The sequence below is a fragment of the Nipponia nippon genome, unplaced genomic scaffold (genome assembly GCF_047370975.1).
Source record: "Nipponia nippon isolate SJK-2023a ecotype South Korea unplaced genomic scaffold, ASM4737097v1 scaffold_3, whole genome shotgun sequence".
NCBI lineage: Eukaryota > Metazoa > Chordata > Aves > Pelecaniformes > Threskiornithidae > Nipponia > Nipponia nippon.
In genome coordinates this window covers 548,663-572,205 of record NW_028262347.1, presented here as the reverse complement: position 1 = coordinate 572,205, position 23,543 = coordinate 548,663, and the positions used below count along the sequence as shown (strand labels likewise).

Below are 23,543 nucleotides of genomic sequence, written 5' to 3'. Positions count from 1 at the left end.
TTTAACAGACACAATAATGAATTGTTAATGGAGAAAAACAGGCAGGAATATTTCCAATATTATCCAGTAAGTCAGTTCTTGGTACAGCAGTATTTGTATTTTTGTCTTTACCAATGGCTTAAAAAAAAATACAGATCATCAGCAATAAAAATATCGGTGATTCAAGGACTGGTGCAATGACAACGGCCAAATACCATTGATGAAAGTGGGTAGATTTAGATTGCACATAAGTAAGAAATTTTTTACAATGAAGGTGGTGAGACACTGGAATAGGTTGCCCAGAGAAGCTGTGGAAGTGTTCAAGGTTGAGCAACCTGATCGAGTGAAAGATGGCCCTGCTCATGGCAGGGTCCTTGGTCCAGATGATCTTTAAAGGTCCCTTCCAACCCAAACCATTCTGTGATTCAAGAAAGGGTATCAACACAATGAAATCTCGGGCATTTGTTAAGACAGGATCATATCAACGTGCTTCATCACAGCCTGATGCAAGATGAAGCATCTGGGAAACACGAATTGATGTTGTACAACATAGGTCCATTCCTTGAAAAGCAGTGAGACTGAAACGAGCCTGTAAGTCCTCACGCAAACCACCTGAGGAGAGGCTCCAAGACCACCGCAGCGAGCAGAAGAGCGAGCATAACCAACAGATATATCAGCCCCTGGAAAGGATAGCATCGTCTGTTCATCCATAAGGTTATTATGGAAAAATGCATCGAAATTCAATCTACTTTTCTAAAAATAACGTTAAAAACCAGAAAGTGTTCAAAATAAAGCCATGCAATGGTTCAGAAGCTGGTCGACCTGATCTATATTAAGAAAATAACGAAACAGAAGCTATTCATGGTTTGCCAAGGTGACAGAGTCACAGTCATATTTGTACAGTGGGAAAGAGTTCTTATCCAAAAGTTTGCATAGACTTGTGCAAGCTTCACTGGTTTTGTAAATTTGTTGTTCCATCAGTAGCTTTTTGAGGAATTTTTCAAACTCACGTTGAAAAAAAAAGTAGATTTCTCCTGTGAGGTCACCCTTGCGCAGGCCTACGGTCACTGGTGGACTGACCGCGTCCCCTGCAGAAGGGGTGGCGAAGAGCTTTCAGAGAGACGAGGACAGGAGGAGCATCCTGGGGGGCAGGCTCACAGCACCCCGCACAGGTCCCCTGGCCAGCCTTGGGTGAAAATGAAGGATCAACAACTGCCAGCATTTCACCATGAAGAAACAAGTCCCCCAGTGAGATGCAGATGTCTGAGCACCACCATGAGGTGCAGGTGTCCCTTCCCTTCAGAGAGGGGAAACCACAGCTTGAGGAGCTGCTGTTCTCGACTACATGCCTAACATACAAATCAACTCTAAAATTTGAGGTTACCCAGCTCAGATTCTAACTCCGTTTCCAAACAAGTACTGCCACCAAACACAACTCAGCTCAGCCTTCCCAGCCAGCAGTGATTTTCTGCAGAATATATATATGTTCTACAACCATCCTATGACTTCTGCTGTGGAACATCACTAGTCCAGACCACTGAGTTTCCTCTGCCAAAAAGAGCATGAAACCTGTCTCTACCCTGCTGTAATTGAAGACCAGCTTCTGGCAGGACCCAGGAGCTGTTACAGTTGTCCCACCATATTTTACTGCATTTTTTGCAGAGAACCACACCGTTTCTTAGGAACTGCTGGACTGGTCAGACCAAGGCCTCACATAGCTTAGTATTCAGTCTGACAACAGTGAGCAAAAAAAGTCTTTGTAGAAGGCACACAGGAAAGAAAAGCACATAGAAAGCTATCGTTGTCCATCTTACCTCTTCGCCACTGCCAGCTTAGATTTCCAACTATCCTTATAGATAGAATAAGCTCTGCAAGAACATCCACATTTGTTACACACTGCAGGAAACTGGACACAAATAGACAAAAAGAAATAAAGCTTTCCATCGTACAAGAACTCATTTATGGCTTCCATACAAAGTTTTTCAACATCTACCTCATTTAGTACTTTCCAAAAATTTCTCTGAGAAGGGATCAAGGGGAAAGGTTAGAAAGGAAGAAGAACTGTCATAACCTCTACTTCTGCTTGTCATACACATCTGTCCGAGATGCTCTATGCCATTCTACAGCATAGCTCCAAGAAAAAGTTCTCTCTGAGCTTAGTAGTGGTTAGAAACACTATTCAAACACAGGATACCATTACAAAAGCATAGGAAGCAAAGCAGACCTCCTTATGCCACTGTAAAAATCCCCCATCTCAAAAAAAGACATAGTAGAGCCAAAAGAGGTTCAGACCAGGACAACATGGATGGTCAAAGATCTGAAATGGCATCACATTTCCCTCATAAAAGGAAAAATGTTTCACTGACAGTGAATATTATGAACAAGTTATTGGATCTTAGCAACAAGCGATATGAAGTCATAGAGTCCTAAGGAAGCAAAATGCTGTCTTTTAAATCCTTTGGAGAGGATTTCTCCTCTTTACAGGGGAGAGTTTGAAGAATCAGTAGCACTGGAAGGTGTTTGATTTTTCACACGCTGGGTAGTCCCAGACTGAGCTCCCACAGTTTCTGACAGATAGCTTCACAGCGCATGGACATACCTGGGACAGGCCTCAGATCAGGAGGGCACCTGAAGGACAAGGAGACGCTGATCTTGGGTTGGCTCCAGGACACCCTCATTAATGAGAAATAACTTATTCTTTGGTCTGAGCTATAAAATGTCATAAAGCTGAGATTTCTCAGCAACAACTGACAATTCAATGCCCAGCGTCCCATGTAATCTTCCTAGCATGTCGTGCTCTAAATTAATACCCTGATGTCAGCTCACACAGAGAAGGGACTAGGGAACGGGGCCATGTGCATCTGGATATGCGCTGCTTATCATCTTTCCACCTGGAATGAACACCTCGTGAGGAGTTCGGTGACCAGGTCATTTTCTGATCTTTGCTATGTCCAATCTTCATATGCCTAAACACCTCGAAAAAAATCCACCCCGAAGTAGCAGGAGAGAGGAAGGTTCTGCCACCAGCGCTGCCCATACAGAGCTAATGGTACGCCAGGGCTGTAGGATCTCGAGCAGAGGTGGGCCAGGAGACTAACTCATCCCAAAAGCAGGGACCATCGTGGAGTCACTGAGGGATGAGTTACTCCCCACCCCTGCCTGTACACGTAAGGAAAACAAGTGTTATGGTGCACTTCAGTTTGGCAAGCAAATGCTGGTGATCTCATACAGAGCTGCAGATCATCGTTCTCCAACAAAAAGGTATTCCATGTAATATGGGGTAACTGGTTTTGGCCTCATTATGACTGACAATGAATTAATTCCTTTGACTTGAAGTTGGTGGTTGCTTAGTGACCATGAATCACGACCTGATTATGTTCAGCGTAAGAAAAGAGAAGACAGCCCCAACCAGTCTTACGTATACGTAACACGTAAAGCTAATTTCTCAGTATTGGACTAATGTTGTATTATTCCTCCAGATCTACTTTCATGTAGGGAAAGGAAATATGAATGAAAATTAAGAGTTTTTTTGAAAAGTAGCAAACAAAGAAAAGTTATAAAACCACAAGTATGAAATAAAGCAACTATGGTTAAATGCCTGTTTGAACAAGAGTGGCAAAATGAAGACATCAATTGGTACTGCAGAATATATTTATTCTGCAATTATGAAAAATAATTGAAATCAATATGAAGTTACAGTACACTGAAAATCAGTAAGGGGAGCTAAAAACAATTAAGAAAAACACGTGGCTTGTAGAATGGAGGAAACTTCAGAAAAAGCTTTTGGGCTGTTTTGTAGATGCAGAAGTATACTCTAAGAGAAGAGGCATTTGTGTCATCATGATGACAAAGCAGAGAGAGCTACCAATTAGCTGAAACAAATACTTTAAAACTTGCAGGCTAAGAAAACTTACCAAAAAGATGGATCATGAAAATTATTGAGCAGCTGGTACAGGATGCAACTGATAAAAAACCAATGTGCAATTAACAGCACTGCAAATGTTTTAATGAAAAACAGGTAAGGTGGTGCACATCTGATGTTATTGAGTGGCATTACACATTTGACTGATAAATGTTGATGTGGATTTAAGACTTGAACACCAACGGGACAAGCAAATGGACATTCCAGGAGGCTGGCAGCAGCGCTCCAGAGAGGCCCCGCGGTTCAGACACCATCCCGTTTGCATTGTTTCCCGTTGACCAGTTCCTGGTTTTCCCGCTCAACACACAGCCTTTTTCCACTGCCATCTCCAGGGGCCGTGCTGGGAACTAGACACACGGCTCAGGACCACCTTGGAGCAAGCTCTCCTTTTACAGCCCCTGCAAACCAACTCAAGGTTGCTAGAATAGGTGGCCTAGGTATTTCCCCACGGCATTACCAGTAAATGCACTCAACTGAGAACATCTCCAAAGCTGCCTGGAGCAGTTGGAGACAAGGCTCTGCAGCCATACCCTAGGAGACCCTCCCGCTGCTTAGGAAGAGGGTTAGGGCTGCCCTCGCCGCTCCACAGAAACCATTCCCATACGGGCAGCAGCAGAGGCTGCACTGACCAGCAAGCGCCAGGATATGCCACAGAGGCCTGTGGTGGCACTGGCAAAGCCTCGGGATCCAACCTCTCAGGTCCAACAAAGAAAATAGAGCGCAGCAGTTGCCATTCATGGCATTCTCTGTCTGCAGATCCATAAAACATGAGAATAAGGAAAAAAATAGAAATGATGGAACAGCCCAATTCCACAGTCCCTGCAAACATTTTCTACTTGTAAGAACATGTTCTCTCTCCCCAGATTTGCAGCCTTCCACTCTGACCTTCTTCGACCCCAGTGCTGGTGGCCGTGATGAACTAAGCAGCTCTCTGTCTCTGCACCGACTGGAGGGAGAGACCTGCTCACAGGGAACCACAGCAAAGCCTGCACGAGAAGTCCTGCAGCGCAGCGGGCTGTAAACAGCCGTCACTGACCACCCAGCGTCCACACTGGGCATCCTACTTCAAACTGTGCTGACCCTGGCTACACCTGAATGCCTGTCAGCAGATTGAGCACATCAGTTTTTTTTTCTGGAACACAGTTTCTGGCTTATTTTCACCTGAAAGAAATTCAGTTCACACCCTCCGGGCTTGCTCCACATTGTGAGACAAAGCACAGCAAGTGGGGACAGCCAGCTCCACCTCAGAAGAGCGCTCCGGATCCAGAGAGCCTGGAGTACAGCTACATGCTAAGAGCTGTCCTGCAGAACGGAGCGAAAGCTACTGCTAACCGTCCTCCCTCCCACGGCCTGAACACAGCAGGTCCTCTCCGAATATTTCTGATGGCGGGGCCACCAACTCTTGTCTCACAGCCAGACAAGTGCAGCCTAATATTAGGAACTCGAGAAGAAGATTTCTCCAAGAGCTGTCACTTACCATGCTGCCTTACGCTGCCCTTTCCTACCGGATTCTCGGTTTCAGTATTTCTTCAACCGTTCTGACAGAACTATCAGAGAGAAGGCCAGACCAAGCACTAGCCCTTCCTCATCCCAAGTAATGCCAGTCTGCTCTCCTCCGGTCAGACACTCCTCCGTTCTTAATGAACTTCAAAAACCAATTTCTCCTTGCTTGGGAAGTTCATCTGGCAGTTCCCTTGACCCCAGGTGGATACCATCTGGACCTGCTGGTTTGCGTGTGATTAGTTTGCAACTGTTACCTGACCTATTTCGCACAAAGAGCCATATCTGAAACATGAACAATTCATTCTACCTGACATGTTTTCATGCCCGTTTTCCTTACACTTTTTCAATAAAAATAATTGAGCCAGTCAGCCACAGATTCAGATTCAATCATAGAAGAATTTAGGCTGGAAGACACCTTTGGAGGTCATCTAGTCCAAACCCCCTCTCACAGCAGTCACTTTCCTCTTGAATTAATAGGGTGGCTTTCCTGTGGGCACTGTTCACTGGCACAGCCGTAAGCAATTTTCAGGCTTTTCCCCACGTCCCTTCTGACTCTTCCTACGAATTCTCAGCAGCTGTTTGTAACCATCAGCGACAGCTAGCTGAGAAAAGACGTGATAAAGGATGTCTTGGGGCCCAGGTTTCTAGATTCACAGCCGCTTCCAAGAACCAAGCCCAGTACTTGCTGCCTGTTTCAAACTCCACAAGTCTGTTTTCAGCTGCTGACCCGATGGCTCTGTACCTTCTGTGGAGGCACACGTGCTGAGAATTAACTCTTCACGCTGGTTCCTCCATTGCTCTAGAGAGCTTTGGACCAATAAACTTCCCAGAATAATTCAAGAAAACTCAATAAGTGTTGATTTTATATCTGACCTAAAACTCAGTTTTGCGTGGCATATAATATATCGCATGATAATATCTACCCCACAGAAGGACAGAAGAGATGCCACAAGGAAAAAGGCTGACTAGAAAAATCCCAAAATATTCCTCCATAAAGAAGCAAGTACAACCAGAACGGCTGCTACTTCACTTCTTTTACTTACAGGAGCTTCAGTGCGGGGCAGCTCCATAACCACCATTATCACTGCTAAGACAGAGGTGGTCTCCTCCTTGCACCAAGCCCAGTGGCTATTAAGCCTTAGCAGGAGAGGGTATCTAGTATGAAATAGCCTCAAGGATGCAAAGAGAGAGAAAAAGGTAAGGGGTTTTACAGAAGAGCTTTTCAGAGATACTCCAGACTAATGGCTTGGCTAATTCTTTAGCTTGGCAATCTCAGCAGTCACAAGCAAACGCCGGACTGAAAAAACACACTGGATACTGATGGCCCCAGGAGGAAAGCAGCTCTGTCCTGCCACTCCCAAGACCCAAAACTGGCTGCAAGCTGCAGCTCCCACCGACCACGGCACGCAGCACCAGGAAACCCCCCGTTAACACACCCACACTAACACAGCCCCGGGCTCTACAGCAAGACTAAGAAGGGAGAAAAGGGGGTAGAAGAAAGATCAAACTCACCAACATCGGACTCTTTGTGGGTTTTGATGATTTCAGCCAATTCAAAATTTCCTGCAATGATGGCCACCTGAAAAGAGAGGGAGGGAAGACAGTTGAGTGGCTCTGAACAGCACCGATCCTGTGCTGGCTTGCACGGATTACGCCATATGGACCAGTAACAGCTGCTTTCCGTGGGGGACGCAGAGCCAACAATCGTTCTGCCTCAGCTCACCCAGTCAGTAACCCCAAGGTGACAATACGCTCTCAGTACCGCAGGGAGAGCGTATGTCGATGGCTTGTGCAGCGAGAGGGTGGTGAAGAGCTCGGAGATAACTGTTCCCCTCTCCTCAGAGTCTGGTGGTGATATGCCTAACACCAGCTAGGAATTCATTTTAGGTCTTGCAGGTACTGACAAGATGTTCTCCAGCCTGAAGCTTTGCAGTGAATCCTAGTTAGCTGACGAAAGGCGACTTACCAGCAACCGAGCTCCCCGCACGCCTCACCTGAACGGTCCACAGGACTAACCTGTGCTTGCCCCAGGCTGCGCTGGCCGAGGAACTGCTTCCACTCAGAAAGCTGCAGCAGCAGCTTGCCCCAGTAAGGCCGCTGCATTTTAGACCAACATTAAATATCGCTTTGCCCACCACCCATCCCGTGGTTTCTCTCCACAGAAAGAATCGTAGAGAATTCAAAGGAACAAGGAAAGCAGGGAAGCTGAACGTGGGTCTGCCAGCAAAACACACAGACAAAGCTGGTCTGCCTTACTCCAGCAACTGCTTCTGCAGGTGCTCACGTCCTGGGGAACTGCAGAACAGCAGTCTGTACAAAGGGAGGTTAACACGCGTACCAGGAGAGAGACTGAAGTACTACTCTCCTGAAGCAAGACTTCAGCCAACAGACTAGTGACGTCACTGGAGCTCGTTGCTGATTTCTTACATATTTGGGAAAACAAACAGAACAGCACCGCATCACAGCTAGTAAGGCAGAACAATCCAATATTTTCAGAACAAGGTCCAAAAGTATTCTGTTAACATGTGAAAGAACCGCAGGGAGATGGGTAGGAGTACACGAACTCCATCACTGGTCCTCAGGAAAATAAACTGGAAGAACCACTCTGGACTGAACTGCTCGAGTCCTGTGTTCGATGCCCCTGTGAACCATGGCCACCTCTGCCCTTCCCCCCCTCCCAGCACACCCAGTCCCCCCAGTCACTGCGGAGCCTCTTAAGACGGTGCCCTCACTCAGCAGCACCTACAGCTGACTTGGGAACAAGAAGCAGCCAGATCAAGTTGATTCTGGGTGAAAACAAAGTGCTGCTGCTCAGAGCGTGAAAACGTGCGTGAGAACAGGCTGAGACACAGCCGCTGGTTTTGCCTGTCCGTGCTGGGACCATCATCCCCCCGCGCCCTCTTGTCTTTTTAAGTTAGGGTTGGTATTTGAGACGAACATATTTGATCAGGCAGGCAGTAGAAACCAAACCCTCCCAGACACTGACAAAGTCAAGAGCAATACTGGCAGCTCCAGCTGTTAAACGTTTCCCTGCCCTCCTACAAGAACAGCTTTTAGAAATACGAGGTTCATTTGCATTTTACCACTAACTTGTGACGAAGGGATATATTTAACTTGGTGACTCAGTACAGCATGCACACCTCTCTACTATGATCCTTTATCAGCAGAAATAGTCTTACTATCCTCAGCTCAACAATGTTTATGTGAATTTTTTTAGTTTTCTGAGGCCCAGAATTCGTGCTCCTCCTCCTCAGCCAGAGCAGCGAGCGATCAGCGATGGCTGGAAGAAACGAAACCTTCCTTCTGCGTTCGGGAAATTAGGCCACCGTAGGAGAGAAAATCAAGTAAGAATCTCTGTTTTTCCCCAAGCTTGCTTCAGATTGTGATTTTTCTGTCTCTCCTTATATATATATATATATATATATATATAAATTTATAAGGTCTGCTCTCCCAAAGGTCACAGTCTTTGAGCAGGCAAAGAAAGCTTTTGTACAGCAAGGCAAATGACCTGAATTTGCGGAAATTTGAAAGCAAAAATAACCAAACTGACGGAAGACTGGAAAGGAGACTTTAGAAAAAGCATTTGAACTTCGAAGTTCCTCAAACAAACAATTAACGTACGGTCCACTGTCTCTGTGAAAAATCCAAATTCAAAGTACAAATTATGAGTCTCGTTAGATGCATGTCTCGGGAATAATTCCTAAAACATATGGTGAACGTACGCGCTGCACCAGGAGCAGCTTCTGCCACTGCACGTACCCCAGGCGTCCCTCCCGGTCTGGCTGCAGGAGGCGCGGGTCTCCCACCGCTGCGCCCACCACCCTGCCGGAGGTCTCGGCGCCGGGACAGCTGATGCTGCAGGCAACAGAAGCTCCCTCTCTCCCTGCCTTGGAAGCATTATGACTTCCAGGAAAGGTGAGAAGAAACACGCTGGATAAGAAGTCTGGTAAGAATATAATCTTGCATAAATCCCTAGGCAGGGAGAAGAGCCCTGCTGGTTACGTTTTTCAGTCCAACTTGGAAAAAGCAAAGGAGATGAAAGGATTTCACGTCTTGCACTGCCACCTCAGCTGGTGCTTCCCGCCACACCGGCTTCCCCAGCTATGAAACCACTGACAGCGTTCCCGCGCCCGCCCGCTCGATCCTGCCCCAGCACCACTTTGCTGCATGCAATCGTGCTGATGAAACCGTTTAAGAGACTGCATGATAGACCATACCAGTGAACTCCTCTAAGTTAAAAGCAATAGCTTTTTGAGGACAGGTAGACAAGAAAAGAAAGTCTCAAGGACAGAAACTCCAGAAAACAGATTTTTTTAAAAAAATATTTCACAGCTAGCAATTTCAGTGCTTGTACGCAAAAGTGGGAGGAATTGGTGACTATCAGAAAAAATAGTCTGACTTCCTCACAGAAGATGAACGATCTAATTTCAAGCAATAAGCCAGATGTCCCACATAGGAATGCCATCTTAACATCACAGCCAAGCTACTTATCCTGGCGATGTCCCAGAGATAGCAGACATTGGGCAAAGGGCATTTATCATCATGTCTTGCCCCAATGCATGTAGGCTCTGTCCTTCCGCACACCACAGGCTGAACAATGAAAATCCGCGTTCAGGCTGCACTAGACATACAACCGTACCATGGCTCTGGCACAGGGTTATTTTCTGAAATGCTGTAGCACCTTGAGTCATTCCATAGCATGATATCAAAGTGACAATGCTTTTTAATCTAACAGCAATTTGCCTATTTTTATCTTTTTAGGCAAACTCAGTAATTTCTAAAAGAAAGAAGAAGGAGGGACATCTGAACAGGTTGTGCAGCACGTCATGTCAGTGTGCTTATCAGGTCTTAAAAGTTAACAGCAGAAAACACAAAGATCATTTAAATATTCCTGGTAAGAGTCATAGCTTTGAGGTCTAACCCAGGTTCTACAGATGACAGTACTGTGCAAACACCAACACCACCCCCCCCAAAAAAAAAGGCCCACTACACTGCATGAAACCATGAGAAGGTCCCCCAGCCCCTCCTGCCCTCTTGGTGACACAGGCCGGCACAGAGCTCGGGTAACAACCGATGAGGATTCACCATGAACCGATGAGGATTCACCATGAACGCAGCAACAGCGTGCCAAGGCGCAATAGCACAGAGGAGCCATCTGCAAACTGCTGCTGCACACCGCGTCAGTGGAAGCAGTATCGCACCAGCTATCCACGAACCCAGCCCTCAAACCACACGGGGGTGTCCAGTCTCTACGGAAGAGAAACCGAAGGAACTCATCTCCACGTTGTGAAGGCCATTGGCACAGCTGGCCAGGGCTGCTGCCTCCTCGCTCCACCTTGCACCGGTTGCTCAGAGAGGTGTGCAATCACTGGTTTGCCACCAAACGTACATCGAAGATGCACAGAGACTGGTTAAACAACTTTAAACCATGGCCCTTAACTGAGTTTTCATCCTGGGCCTACTTTTATAATAATATTTAATTTTTCTTGTTCTGAATTGCCACTGTATATTCATATTAAAGGAGCTGTTATCTCCTTGCAATAAGTTGTGACGTATGATGGAGAAGGAAGATGGATCTCGGATGGATGTATTTTGCTATGGGAAGACATCACGGTTTTCAGCTCTCAAAGCGGTAGGGTGCTCGGACAAGGAAGAGGACGGCTTACATTACATGAAAAACTGATCCAGTGAGAGCAGGAGCACAGAGGAGGCACCTCCGGGCTCCCAGCAGACGGGAAAGGAGCCCTGCAGAGCAGAGCAAGCCCTGCGGCCCCTCTGCGCCTGCTATCGCCAGCCTGTCCCCTCCACACGCCGCAGACGTGGATCTGCGGAGGCCCAAGGCAGGGAAACCACCTCCAGGAGAGACCGCGGCTTGCTCCCGCCCCGGGCGGGCAGCGCTCTCTGGCAAGGGTAACAAACCCTGCAGCTGCCTGTGCTCGACAGGCGCCACGCAAGTCCCGGCCAGCGTGCTCGCTCAAACAGTCCGACGGGAGCTCTGGTTCCCAGTCCTGCAGTTTTTCTGAGGAAGGAAAATCCACAGCACAGAGGGATATGAAATCTCTTTTGACGATCCTGCCGCCATGGCCAGGATCTCAGTGGTCCTGTGGAGGGCTCAGGTAGGAGTATCTCCAGGGACAAGAGTGCTGGCCAACCTGCAACACGGAATTTTACATGGGAAATGTGAAGAATAGCTACCCTGAAGACTAAAAAAAATGGAGTCGCTTTCCTGGTGCGATGATAGTACAACAGCAGGTAGAATCACCTTGAACTTGTGCTCACAAGTATGGACACTGCTAGGTCCAAGGTGGGTTTCCACCATTACCTGCTCTTCAATCCCTAAAAATATCCATGGTAAAGCACCGTTCCCCTGTGATGAGGAAGGGACGGGTCCTATGGCATGCAAAGCTCACAGACAGGCTGCCACCACTGTAGACACCACCTTGTAAAGGTCTCGAAGGGAAGGAGATTGGGGAATTGGAGACAGAAGAGTAGCAAAACATACCAACTAGCCATGAGTCACAGACTCCTAGCCACATGCATCTGAGTTGAGGGAAGCATCCAGTTGACAGAAAAGCTGACAAGGATCTCCATGAAGTGGGAGGAAAAAGGGAGAGAGGGAGGCAAAGAGATCAACTTCAGTGGCAGGAGTTTACATTTTTGATGATATCTTCAAAAAGGGAGTTGCCTGGATGAAGGGCAGAAGAACACTGAGTAGATGCCAGAGTGGCTCTGAAAACGCTGGTATTTTCATACCTGAAAAAGTACATACACCCACCCACTGGAACCTCTAGCTTGAGAAGTGAAAGACTCTTTCTGAATCAAATGCTCCGTATTAAAGCACGCCATACTCTCAGAGGTATTTCTCAGTTGCAGACTGCAACAATTAGAGAAGTCCAGAACATCACTGCTATCATCCTACGCGTGCAAAAGGCACAGGAGCAGTGATGGCTGTGGGGAGCAAAGGCAGGAGCAGAGCCATGAGGGAGGCAGGTGAGATGCAGCAGCAGCTCTAGGAGATGATGGGGCGAGAAGGAAGCAATCATCAGCAGTGCTGCTGGGCAAGAAGGGAGCAGACCTTCTGTGGAAGAGAAGTGTAAAAGGGCTTATTAGGTGGGGTGCAGGCAGCCAAATCAGTGTCATAACACATTCAAGCTACTCAGCTCTCCTCAGACCCTGAGAAGCATCTGTAAACATGCCAGACTCTGTTGTCCACTATTTTTGTATCACCTTACCCAAGACTTCTCCAATTATTGAGGCTTTCCACTGTTGATAGTTTTCTACCTCTTCGTTATCCCAGATAACAGACAGCAGAATGATTCTTTTTAATCATCACACTTTATTCAACCAGGTAGCACTGCTGTATGTCTGGACTTTTTTTCAAAGTTGTCTACCTTTACTTGGCCAAGCAGACTTCAAGCATGTTCTATATTTGTTCTAGATTTCCAGAAATCTGGCAGTCCTACTAGGTCAATCCTACTGCTCACATATGGCAGCTCCATCTGGGCTGCCATATGAGCAGAAACTCTAGAGCCGTTCACAGCAACGTGTGCTGCCATTACATTGCACAGATGCAGCTAGTCTGATGCTTTCAGGAGGTGTCGCTGGGGTCAGGCACTGTATGACTACGCTGTAGACACAACACTTTCTGGAAGCAAGACAGACCTCCTGCGCGTGAGCTACGCGGCTCATCTGGGACAAATGCATCTCAAATGCCCTTTGTGCCTGCAAGGCGTGCACAGTAGATACAATACGTCCTGCAAGCACCCAACTTGCAGTCCATGGTCTATACAGCAAATGAGAATGTCTTTTTTCCTATGGACCACACCCCGAGCCCTTGATTTAGAAGGGGCACTTTTGCCAGGCAGCTAGACTAACACTCTGCCACTAAGCCTACAAGGACAACCTGCAAATGGTCTGCATCAGACAACGGGTACACGTAAACGTATATGAGAAACAAAAAATGTCCCAAGCTGCAACCATTCAGCTCTCGGCTAAGTGAGACAGAGAACTTTCTCAGTCTTTTCAGATGAGGCAGATGGAGCTACTGGAAAAACAAGATGATTCTCCTAATGAGATGCATCACAAAACTATCCTAAAGAGAGGCAGACGATGCTGTGATCTCCTCCATCAAGGGGAGAGGGTGTTGTGAACTCTGAATGCTTCTGGGAAGCAGGAACAAACCTTAGGAAGGCACCTCGGAGCCATTATGCTCAGGAAGCCTTCGAACTGGAGGAGAAATGAGGAGTGAATCTCACCTCTCTCGGGACTGACGTTTCCAGCAGGGCTGATAACCATCAGTACAGCCTCTAAGGAGTACAGTGGTGTGTTATCCAAGAAGTACTGGTACGAGCACCACCAGCAGCCTTGGCACGGGAGCGTCGCCTCCCCTACACCCTGCTGTGACACTTGCAGGCCATGGCAGGGGTGTGCTGGGCAGCCATGCAGGCTGACAAGTGCCATGTCCTGGAGGTCGCAATTTCCATAAACTTGTTGTGCTGCAGAAAGGCTCTGGAAACGAGCTTCAGTTTCCTGCAGAGACCAAAGGTGGGTTGGTGGCATCTCCTGAAAGTTCAGAAAAAGATTCTACAAGGGAAGAGTGACAGATTTGGCCAGAGCCATGATGGCATCCACACAGAAACCTCCCGGTGCCACAAAGCATGCCTTAAAAAAAAATCAGGTCATGGTTACTTGTCACAGGGAGCTGAATGCAAGGTCCATGGGTGGTCAGTGCCTGGGAAAAGAGTACCTCAGACACAGGAGAGAGGGGAGACGTATCAGTGAGGATATTTCTTGTCTGCCTTGTTCAGATGGAGTCATGATGGATGGTGCTATCTAGAGCAGGCAGAACAGGACAGAGAGGACAGGCTGGTCTTCTCGGGGAAGAGTTGGTCAGTCTGGTCTCTGGTCCAGCCAGCACTGAAGGATGCTTTCAAGGGACTGGAGAGCATGTATGTCTGTGTCCAGAACAGTCCTTACCATCAGAATTAGAGGTGGGTCTGACAGAGCTACCAGACTCAGCCTGAAGGATGGGGAAACGCAGGGCCTCCTGTGCAAAGCAGAGACTTTTGTGTAACATTTGTAACTGGAGTGTGACTGCTGCGGGTCAGGGAAGATTTCGAGTCAGCAGCAGCATCTGGATAATCGAAGCTGAGATGGCATCTGACTCAGAATTAGATCAGTCTCACACTGAAGACTGGAGGGGGAGTGGGAGGGAGCCAGGAGGCCAGAAACCTGATCAATTTTTATAAGACAAACTTCAAATAAAAAGAGAGAGAAAACAAATAAAATAAAATGAGGATAAGAAGAAAGCCTTGAGAGAGTAGGTACATTAAAAAACAAACAAACAAAAAATATATATACATACACACACACATTCATCAGGGAAATGAAAGCTGCTCCTTGGTAAGCAGACTGCCCCGTGCCGGGAGCAGCGCACAGGCAGGTACCTCCCGATGCCCACAGAGGCGGCACGTGGGAGAGGCGATGCGCGTCCCGTGCCGGGCGGCAAGGCTGGGATGCATCCCATTCGGCACACGCACTCACTCTGTGAGCGTGCCCACACTCGGCCTCTCAGAAGGAACAACTTGCAGCCCGTTACACGATGACAGAAAATCATTCGTGGCCAGATAGCCTTCTCATAGCCTGCAATCTTTTACTCCAGCAATGGGAAGCCCACAGTTCAACTATATTATGATTGATAAGAGAAGCTAAACGAACCAGTAATCTACCAGGAGAAGACGTTTTAAATCTGTCACAAAGAAGAGGAGACACAGGTCTGTCCTTGGTCCATCACGGACACAGATGATACAACTGTAGGCAAGAAGGCAGGTGCTTAGTAGGAATGGGGGAACGCATCCTTCCCAAACGATGGGGCACATGGAGCGAAAATCTGCCAGCTATAACAAAGGAAGATGGCAGACAGCATTTGCTAAACATAAGTAATATTCAAACAGGCAAGTCCTGGTAAGTTACAGAAAGTCTTGAAAAAATGAGCAGAGGAACTTTCCATACCCATTAAAATATTGGGTCTTGGAAAATTAGACAAATTCCAGGGAAGAGGAGGACCATCAATGCTTTTAAACACTTAAAATTATCAAAAGCATTGACCTCACAAACCAAGGGCTGAGCTGCCTGGCATCAGTCCCAGGGACAGGAGACAAAAATGAGCGTTTCTCCACCACCGGCTGCACGTTGCGGTCAGCCCCTCCTCCGGAGGCAGCTCAGCGGCACGGTCAGCCTCTCCAGGCTCGTCCTTCTGGCACCGTGGCTCGCGTGATGGCAGCCGCTCACGCTGAAGGGACTTCTCTGCGTGTCCCAGCTTCGCCTGAGCACACCAAACTATTTCTTAAAACAAAAAAAAGTTTTATTCTATCCAAGAAAGGGCTAAATTCTAGATTACAGAGTGGAAACACTGCTAGGAAAAAAGCATGCGCTCTCATTTCATTTGTAAAAAAAAAAAAAAAAAAAAAAAAAGCCATTTTCACTTTGTTAAAACTGAATCCCCCTTTTTCTTCCCTTCCTGTTTCCCTCTAATTTCTTTCCTGGTTCTTTTTCTATCAAGAAGCCAGAACTTGTCTTCATATATGTCTTCTTGTCTTCTCTTTGCTTCACAATTCCTTTGTTTGCCCACATCTGGGCTTATATTTCTATTTTTTTCATTCATTACTGCACCTTTTTCTCATCTGATTAGCTTTCTTGCTGTTCGAAACATTTTCAAAAGTATCACAATATTTTATAAGTAATATAGCATAAGAAGCACTACCCATACTCACAATATCGAGTTTGTTTTGTAAAGTCTTCACAGAGGCCACGTATGGTCCATTAAGAATACTGATGCATATTTAGCATTTAGAATGCTTTTCTGAGTTACCTCCACCTGCGTACCTGACACCAGTTCTGACGCCATAGGCTCTTGTGGGTGACGGACCCCGGCTGGAAGGCAGGTGCCCACCAAAGCCGCTCCGTCGCTCCCCTCCTCAGCTGGACAGGGGAGGGAAAATACAACGAAAGGCTCGTGGGTCGAGATAAGGACAGGCAGATCACTCACCAGTTACCATCACGGGCAAAACAGACTCAACTTGGGGAAATGAGTTTAACTTATTACCAATCAAATCAGAGTAGGTTAACGAGAAATAAAAACTGAATCTTAGAACACCTTCCCCCCCACCCCTCCCTTCTTCCCAGGCTCAACTTTACTCCCAATTTTCTCTGCCTTCTCCTGCTGAGCGGCGCAGGGGGACGGGGAATGGGAGTTGCGGTCAGTTCATCGCACGCTGTCTCTGCCGCTCCTTCCTCTGCCGGGGAGGACTCCTCTCACTCCTCCCTGCTCCAGCGCGGCGTCCCTCCCACGGCAGACAGTCCTCCACAAACTTCTCCAGTGTGAGTCCTTCCCACAAGCTGCTTCATGAACTGCCCCAGCGTGGGTCCCTTCCACGGGGTGCAGTCCTTCAGGAGCAGCCTGCTCCAGCGTGGGTCCCCCGCGGGGTCACCAGTCCTGCCAGCAAACCTGCTCCAGTGTGGGCTCCCCTCTCCATGGGTCCACAGGTCCTGCCAGGAGCCTGCTCCAGCATGGGCTTCCCATGGGGTCACAGCCTCCTTCGGGCATCCCCTGCTCTGGCGTGGGGTCCTCCACAGACTGCGGGTGGATCTCTGCTCCACCGCCGACCTCCATGGGCTGCAGGGGCACAGCCTGCCTCACCATGGCCTTCCCCAGGGGCTGCAGGGGAATCTCCGCTCCGGTGCCTGGAGCGCCTCCTGCCCTCCTCCTTCACTGACCTTGGTGTCTGCAGGGTTGTGCCTCTCACGTTTTCTCACTCCTCTCTCTGGCTGCTGTCACCCAGCAACTTTTTCCCCTTCTTAAATATATTACCACAGAGGTGCTACCAGCCTTGCTGATGGGCTCGGCCTCAGCCAGCGGCGGGTCCGTCTTGGAGCCAGCTGGCATTGGCTCTATTGGACATAGGAGAAGCTTTAGCAGCTTCTCACAGAAGCCACCCCTATAGCCCTCCCTGCTACCAAAACCTTGCCACACAAACCCGATACAATGCTAATTAGGTTTTATTCTTGTTTTACTGATAATTTCCTAGTTTGGGGAAAGTAAATCTTGTTAAAAGAAAAAAGCACAATACATGAAGTTTGATTGACAAGTTTATGACTCTGGCTGACAGAAGCAGCGATGTCTGAAATCGGAAAGATGAAATCCAGTAAGGTCTAGTGCAAACTGTTACACTTGGACTGGAGAAATCAAGTGCATAAATACAAGGTGGAGAATAACTGGCTGGGCATCGTAAAGCAGAAAATGTGTGGTAACAGCGGTAACCCCAAACTAAACACAAGTCAAGAAAATGGTGACGTTACACAAAGGCAAATTTAATTCTAGGAGGTATTAACAAGATGGCGATGATCCATCTGGACTGATATGTCCAGTTTTGGGACAAAGGTCTTTAAGAATGAGGTAAACAAATGGAAAGCAGTAAGTTGGAAAAGATACTTGGAAATCTTGACCACTGAGTAAAGACTGACAGAAGTGGGTTTGCTCACCTTAAATCTTAAAAGAGTATTACAAAAAGGTTGGTGATCAATTATCCCACTGTTGGAAGGACAAAGAAATATGCTTACTCCGCCAAAAAAAAAAAATTGATTAAAACCTAAGAACAAATTTCTGACTTTCTCAGCACAGAGGAACACTGAGAAAAATCTACTTTGACTGAATGCAGGGTTTGACAAACGTTTCCAGGGCTGATTGCCTACTCAGGGTAGGTAGAAAAAGTGGTATCTTACCTCCATTCAAGACATTTGTGCCCAGAAATGTACAATATGACACATTTACCTTTCTCCCTGACAGTATATCTATATTGCGTCCAGTGGGGCGTGGGGGGCGTATGTACAATTCGTTACATATAATTTATCTTGCTCAAAATTTGTTAACATAGAGATATCGTCAAGCAGGACATTACTCAATGGTATTGCTCAGGTTCTTGATCCAAACCAATCGTGTGCAAGCCGTGACCACCTAGCCTAAGGTATCGACGCTGAGGGTAGAACTGAAGGTGCACAAGGTGTGGTGGGGTAACAGACACGTCGCCGCTGCAGCAGAATCCGAGCCCGAGGCAGCCAGGCTGCGATCACTGCTGCAGGAGGTGAAACAGTCTCAGAAAGCAAGGAAAAACTTCAGCATAAACTTTCAGAATAATAACTGTAGCCACAAAGACTAATTGAAAGCATCAAGTAGAAATATGCGTGAATGCGGTGATGAGCCGTATGCCACAGTAGCGGGACCTGTGCTAACGCACCGGGTCACTCCTAGAGCGAAGGTCAAGAAGAACGTAGGAACAGAGGAAGAGTCACACAATGGACACAGAAGTGGTCCAGCAGCTGTAAAAGCCTTTAAAACGTGAATGTTAGGGGACAAACTATCCTACTTCTCAACAGAGATGAGGTGATCACTGCGCGTAGGTGCTAAGGTACGGGCAAGAAGTCCAACTGCAAGGCTTTCCAATTACTGCAACACACAAGAGCTAGTAACGGGATGATTAAATTAGGCAGAGTAACACTGAAGTAAAAGATGACCTCTAGCAGTGAGGGTAATTAAACAGCTCACAAAGAGAGGTGGCAAACACCACGGCGTGCGTGCAAGGGGCACGCACCCGGCAGCCCCGCTGAGCCCACACAGCCGTGCGTCCCAGCCCCGGGACGGGGGGACAGGCTTGCCTGCACCCCCCGTTGGTATTTCCAGCCCTGAATCAAGACCAAGTTTGCATTCCAGAGGGTTAATGATTTTTTCTTTTCAGGAGGAAGAGGAGGAGGTTGCTTTACCTATAATTCCCAATAGGCTTAAAGGGACATGACGATTAAAAAATGAGAGAAGTCACCCATACACAAGCAAGGCTTGTTATATATTTGGCACATCAGAAAAGCTGAGCACTGCAGAGGCGATGCCTCTTCTGTATCTGGAGAAGCAAGCAAGGTGGTGGGAACAGTCACCGAGCACCCCAAAAGGTGCTGAGCCCAGCTCAGCTCCACAGCCAAACCCAGAGGTGCCAGTCTCACCTGTGGAAAACCTCATCAGTCTAAAAGGAGCGAACAGGCATGGCGATCACCAGTAGTTTATTTTTGCTACAAACTACGCTTTTAAAATCTGGATTATGAGCAAGCTTTTAATTAATCTGGAGTATAAGAAAGGCTAGAAGAAGCTGGGTTACTATGTTACCCAATCATTAAGGACAAAGAGCCTAAGCACAGGTAATAGATTTCTCAGAGGTCCCAAACTTTAAACAATTGTAACGTTAAAAGTTAACAAACATACTTTTAAACGCTAAAAAAGAAGTTTTCCCACTCAGATAGCAAATGCAGTAAGTTTGAGGAAGATGTGCTGCATTTTTAATACATGACAGGTTGGATAACCACTCCAAGTGCCAACAGGAACTCCACACCTCTATAAATTATTTTAATTTCTACTACAGTAGAGCTAGAAAGCAAAATCAGTAGGCTCTGCGCACACTTACGAAAACCCACAACCCTTACAATCCAAACGTTTGACAAGAGAGAACAGATGGAGGAGGACAAGGTTACCACTGTAGTGACAACAAGAAAAATACGGCGCTTATTAATAAAAATAATGGTATAGACATTCTCACATCAGGTAAAATTTTTGGCATTAGTTCGGACTAAGTCTTTAAAACGCGTCAAACAGCAGATGTTGTTTCTGTGTTTTACACAAGTTGATGAACAATGGCAGCTAGCTAGCAAGAGTTTGCAGCTAAGCTAACTAAACTGTAAAATATCGACCAGCTTAATCATTTCCTTCCAAGTATTCTTAACACTGAACACTTATAATCTACATAAGTAGAATTAAATTTATTAATTTCTGACATCACAAGATATGATGTCATTAATAAGTTAGAAATCCAAACAGTGTCAGCTAAAATTTAATTTAAATTAGAAAAATCACAGTTAACTGAAGATATTCTTTAACAAAATCACTCCATTTGAGAATATTCTGTTGCCCGGGCAACATGACTGCAAATTGCAGAGTTCAGATCACGATGTCTATTTTAAAGCAACAAGATACAAATCTTTGAAGAAAATACATCTAACAACCTGTTTGTATTGTACCAAAAAGCTGATACAAATGGTATGTTAAGATAACATCAAAGTGTAAATCTTTCAGGATTTAAGGAGGACCATTCAAAGCGTTACAAGGCCCAATTATACGTGTGACAGATGCAACAGAGGTTGGGCAAGGTCAAGGTACAAAATGGGATGCAAGCAGCAAGGTGTGCAAGGAACAGCGGGGCCGCAGGAAGGCGTTACAACGCGCTCTCAGCAAGAGCCGACCGAGCGCACCGGCGCGTTGGTGGGGCAGGAAAGCTTTAGCACCGTGAACGCCGGAGGGTTTGCTGTCTTTTTGCTTGAGCTTTTTACTCCACAATTGGCTGCGATCATGCAGCAAATATCACCAAATCAGCAGATCAGTTGGGCCTCATAAAACTGACAGACGGTATTTGGGGCATTATCTGTCTTTGTGCCTGGTTCCGCAAGCAATTTATGAATTGCCCTTACTTTTCGACAAAACGCCAGAGATCTGCAGACCACGAGCTGAGTCACACTGCCAAAACCCTGCTAGGGGCAATCTCGGGCGTTAGTGGTAAACTCTGATCATCCGTGACGGTCGTCAGATACCTGGGAAAAAAGGGAAGTTACAACCAGCTTTAAACACGCAGCGCGGGGAGAGGAACATTGCACTATGGACCAGGCAACTTAATTTTATTGTCCAGAAAAACGCTGGGCAAAGCAGATAGTTTGTAAACAGAGATGACCGACAACAGCAATTTGTAAAGAGCAAACCAAATTTAAGGGATCTAAGTCAGTTCCAGGAGAGGGTAGCAGGCCAGGCTTTGTGAAGAGCAAAGAAACTGAAGATCATATAGCCGTCTTTGCAAAAATTTTGACAGCCTTATGTGATATTCTCAGAAACAACAGAAATTAAATCTAGCTGAAACTCCTGCCAAGTGATGAAAAACTAATCAGAAAACTAATTCGTGACTAACTGCCAGACTAAAAATGTATGCTAAATGGATTTCACAGGACCCTACCCCAGGTTCAGCAGTATTCAATTTTTTCATTAGCAACCTGGATGATGGAGTGCAGAATATGCTTATTAAATTCCTGGATGAGACCAAGCTAGAAGGAGATGCAAAGTCCTTAGAGGATTAGAATTGAAGTGATTGTTGGAAACTCAAGAAATAGGCGGCGGGGGGGGGGGGAAGACTTAGTTAATAGAGACAAATGTAATGACAGTTTATGTGCAGGGATTACAGAAGATGAAGCCAGCCTCTTCTCCGAGGTGTATAAAGAACAAGAGTCAATGGGCACAAGGTGCAATGGGGGAAATTTTGGGCATAATGAAAAGGCTCTTCCCCAGGCGAACAGCTGAGCATGGGAACAAGGCCCAGGGTGGGAGTGCTCCAGGCACGGGGGCTTTCCAGGCCTGGCCGCGAAAGGCCCTGAGCACCCTCAGCAGGCGCGGGGCTGGCCCGTCTGCGCAGGAGGGCTGGAGGAGACACGTCCCCCCCCGTCTCCCCAGTCCAGATGGCTCAGCGAGTCTGCAACACCAGGCACAAATGCAAGCTAGGAGACAGCAGGCAGCAGCCCTGCTGAAGAAGATCTGAGGATTGCAGGATCACAAGCTGCAAATGAGTCAACAAAGTCACACTGTGGCAGAAAGGGGAAAGCATACCAGGATTTACAATTAGCAGCCTCACCTCTAACACACGTGATGTAACCCCTCCACTCACTGCAGAAGAGGTTGGGTTTCAGCTGAGGAAGGCTACCTTTAGGAGCAGAGTTAAATAAAAGATAGGGGGAGAATCCAGAGTAAACCAATGGTAATGACTGGATAATGCTTTCAAGGTCTCTGCAGGAAGGCCTGTGCGCTCCGGGATATTCAGCCTGGAGAACAGAAGACTGGGTGGGGAAGGGGTGATCTGACTGTAAAAACAGAAAGAAGGCAGCTGCAGTGAGGACAAAAATAACCTGTTCTCAATAACCATGGAAAAGTAATGGGCTTAAAATTCAGTAAGAAGGATTCAGGTTAGATGTCAGAAAACGCTTTCCGAGACTGCAGGCAGCTGTAAGCGCAGGAGCAGACCGCCTGGGGAGGCTGCAGCCAGCACCCAGCACAGGGGGGCTCGCGAGCAGCTTTGGCAAATGCCAGTTTGCCAAAAAAAATTTCAGACAGAGCTGATCCTGGAATGTGGGCAGAAGAGCCCAAAAAAGCAGCTTTCAGGTTCCTTCTCAGTCCTAGCTTCTTACTGCCTTCTCCAGTGGGGCAGCTGGCTCTGAATGAGGGGAGCGCAGCAAAGGTTGTCTGCCCTGGTCTTGGGGAGGTGTTTGGTGTGGTCTCCCGTAGCATCCTTATTGCAAGACAGGACAGGGATGGCTTGGGCAGGTGGACGACAAGGTGGCTGGACCACCAGGCTCAAAGGGTGGCGATGGGCTGTACGAACCCAGCTGGTGGCTGGTTACGAGCCCATTCTTCAGGGATGGATATGGAGCCAGTCCCTTTTGGTACCTTCATTGACCACCAGGACGATGGTGAAGGAGATCCCTGTCACCAGCCTTGGGAGCAGGTGACAGGCAGGAGGGCAGGGCTGCTCGTCAGCATGACCTCCCCAGGCTGGAGAAATGGGCTGACGGGGGTTGGTGGGGCTCGGCTGGGACAAGCGCCAGGTCCTGCCCGTGGGCTGCAGCAGTCCCATGTGGCAAGACAAGATGAGGCGACCAGCTTCCCCAGAAAGGCCTGGGGGATCCTGGGGGCCCTCAGACCCGGCGTCGGCAGCGCCCTTGGGCAATGGAGGCCGAGCATCTCCTGGGTGGTGATGGTCCGAGGGCAGGGATTGCTGCCCTCCACTCAGCGCTAGTGAGACCTGTCGGGGTACTGGGGCCAGGCTGGGCTCACCAGCGCAGGACGGACATTGCAGTAGTGTGGTGGGTCCCACGGGGGCCTTGGGACAGTCAGGGCTGGAGCGCGGGAGGTCAGGGGAGGGGCTGAGCACGGGGTTTGCTCAGCCCGGAGAGGAGAAGGTGAAGGTGAAGGGGAGACCCTACTGCGGCCTGCAACTGCCTGGTGGGGTGGGGA

General features: G+C 47.6%; 1 protein-coding gene across 8 annotated transcripts in view; it reads right to left on the bottom strand.

Annotated features, from left to right (window-relative positions):
- Positions 1–23,543, bottom strand: part of SHANK3 (SH3 and multiple ankyrin repeat domains 3) — a 375,879-nt gene that overhangs the window by 245,955 nt on the left and 106,381 nt on the right. For all 8 annotated transcript variants that reach the window (XM_087764022.1, XM_087764023.1, XM_087764025.1 and 5 more), the window contains exon 11: positions 6,917–6,983. In XM_087764022.1, the coding sequence (XP_087620148.1) occupies positions 6,917–6,983 (67 nt within the window). The remainder of the gene's footprint in view (positions 1–6,916; positions 6,984–23,543) is intronic.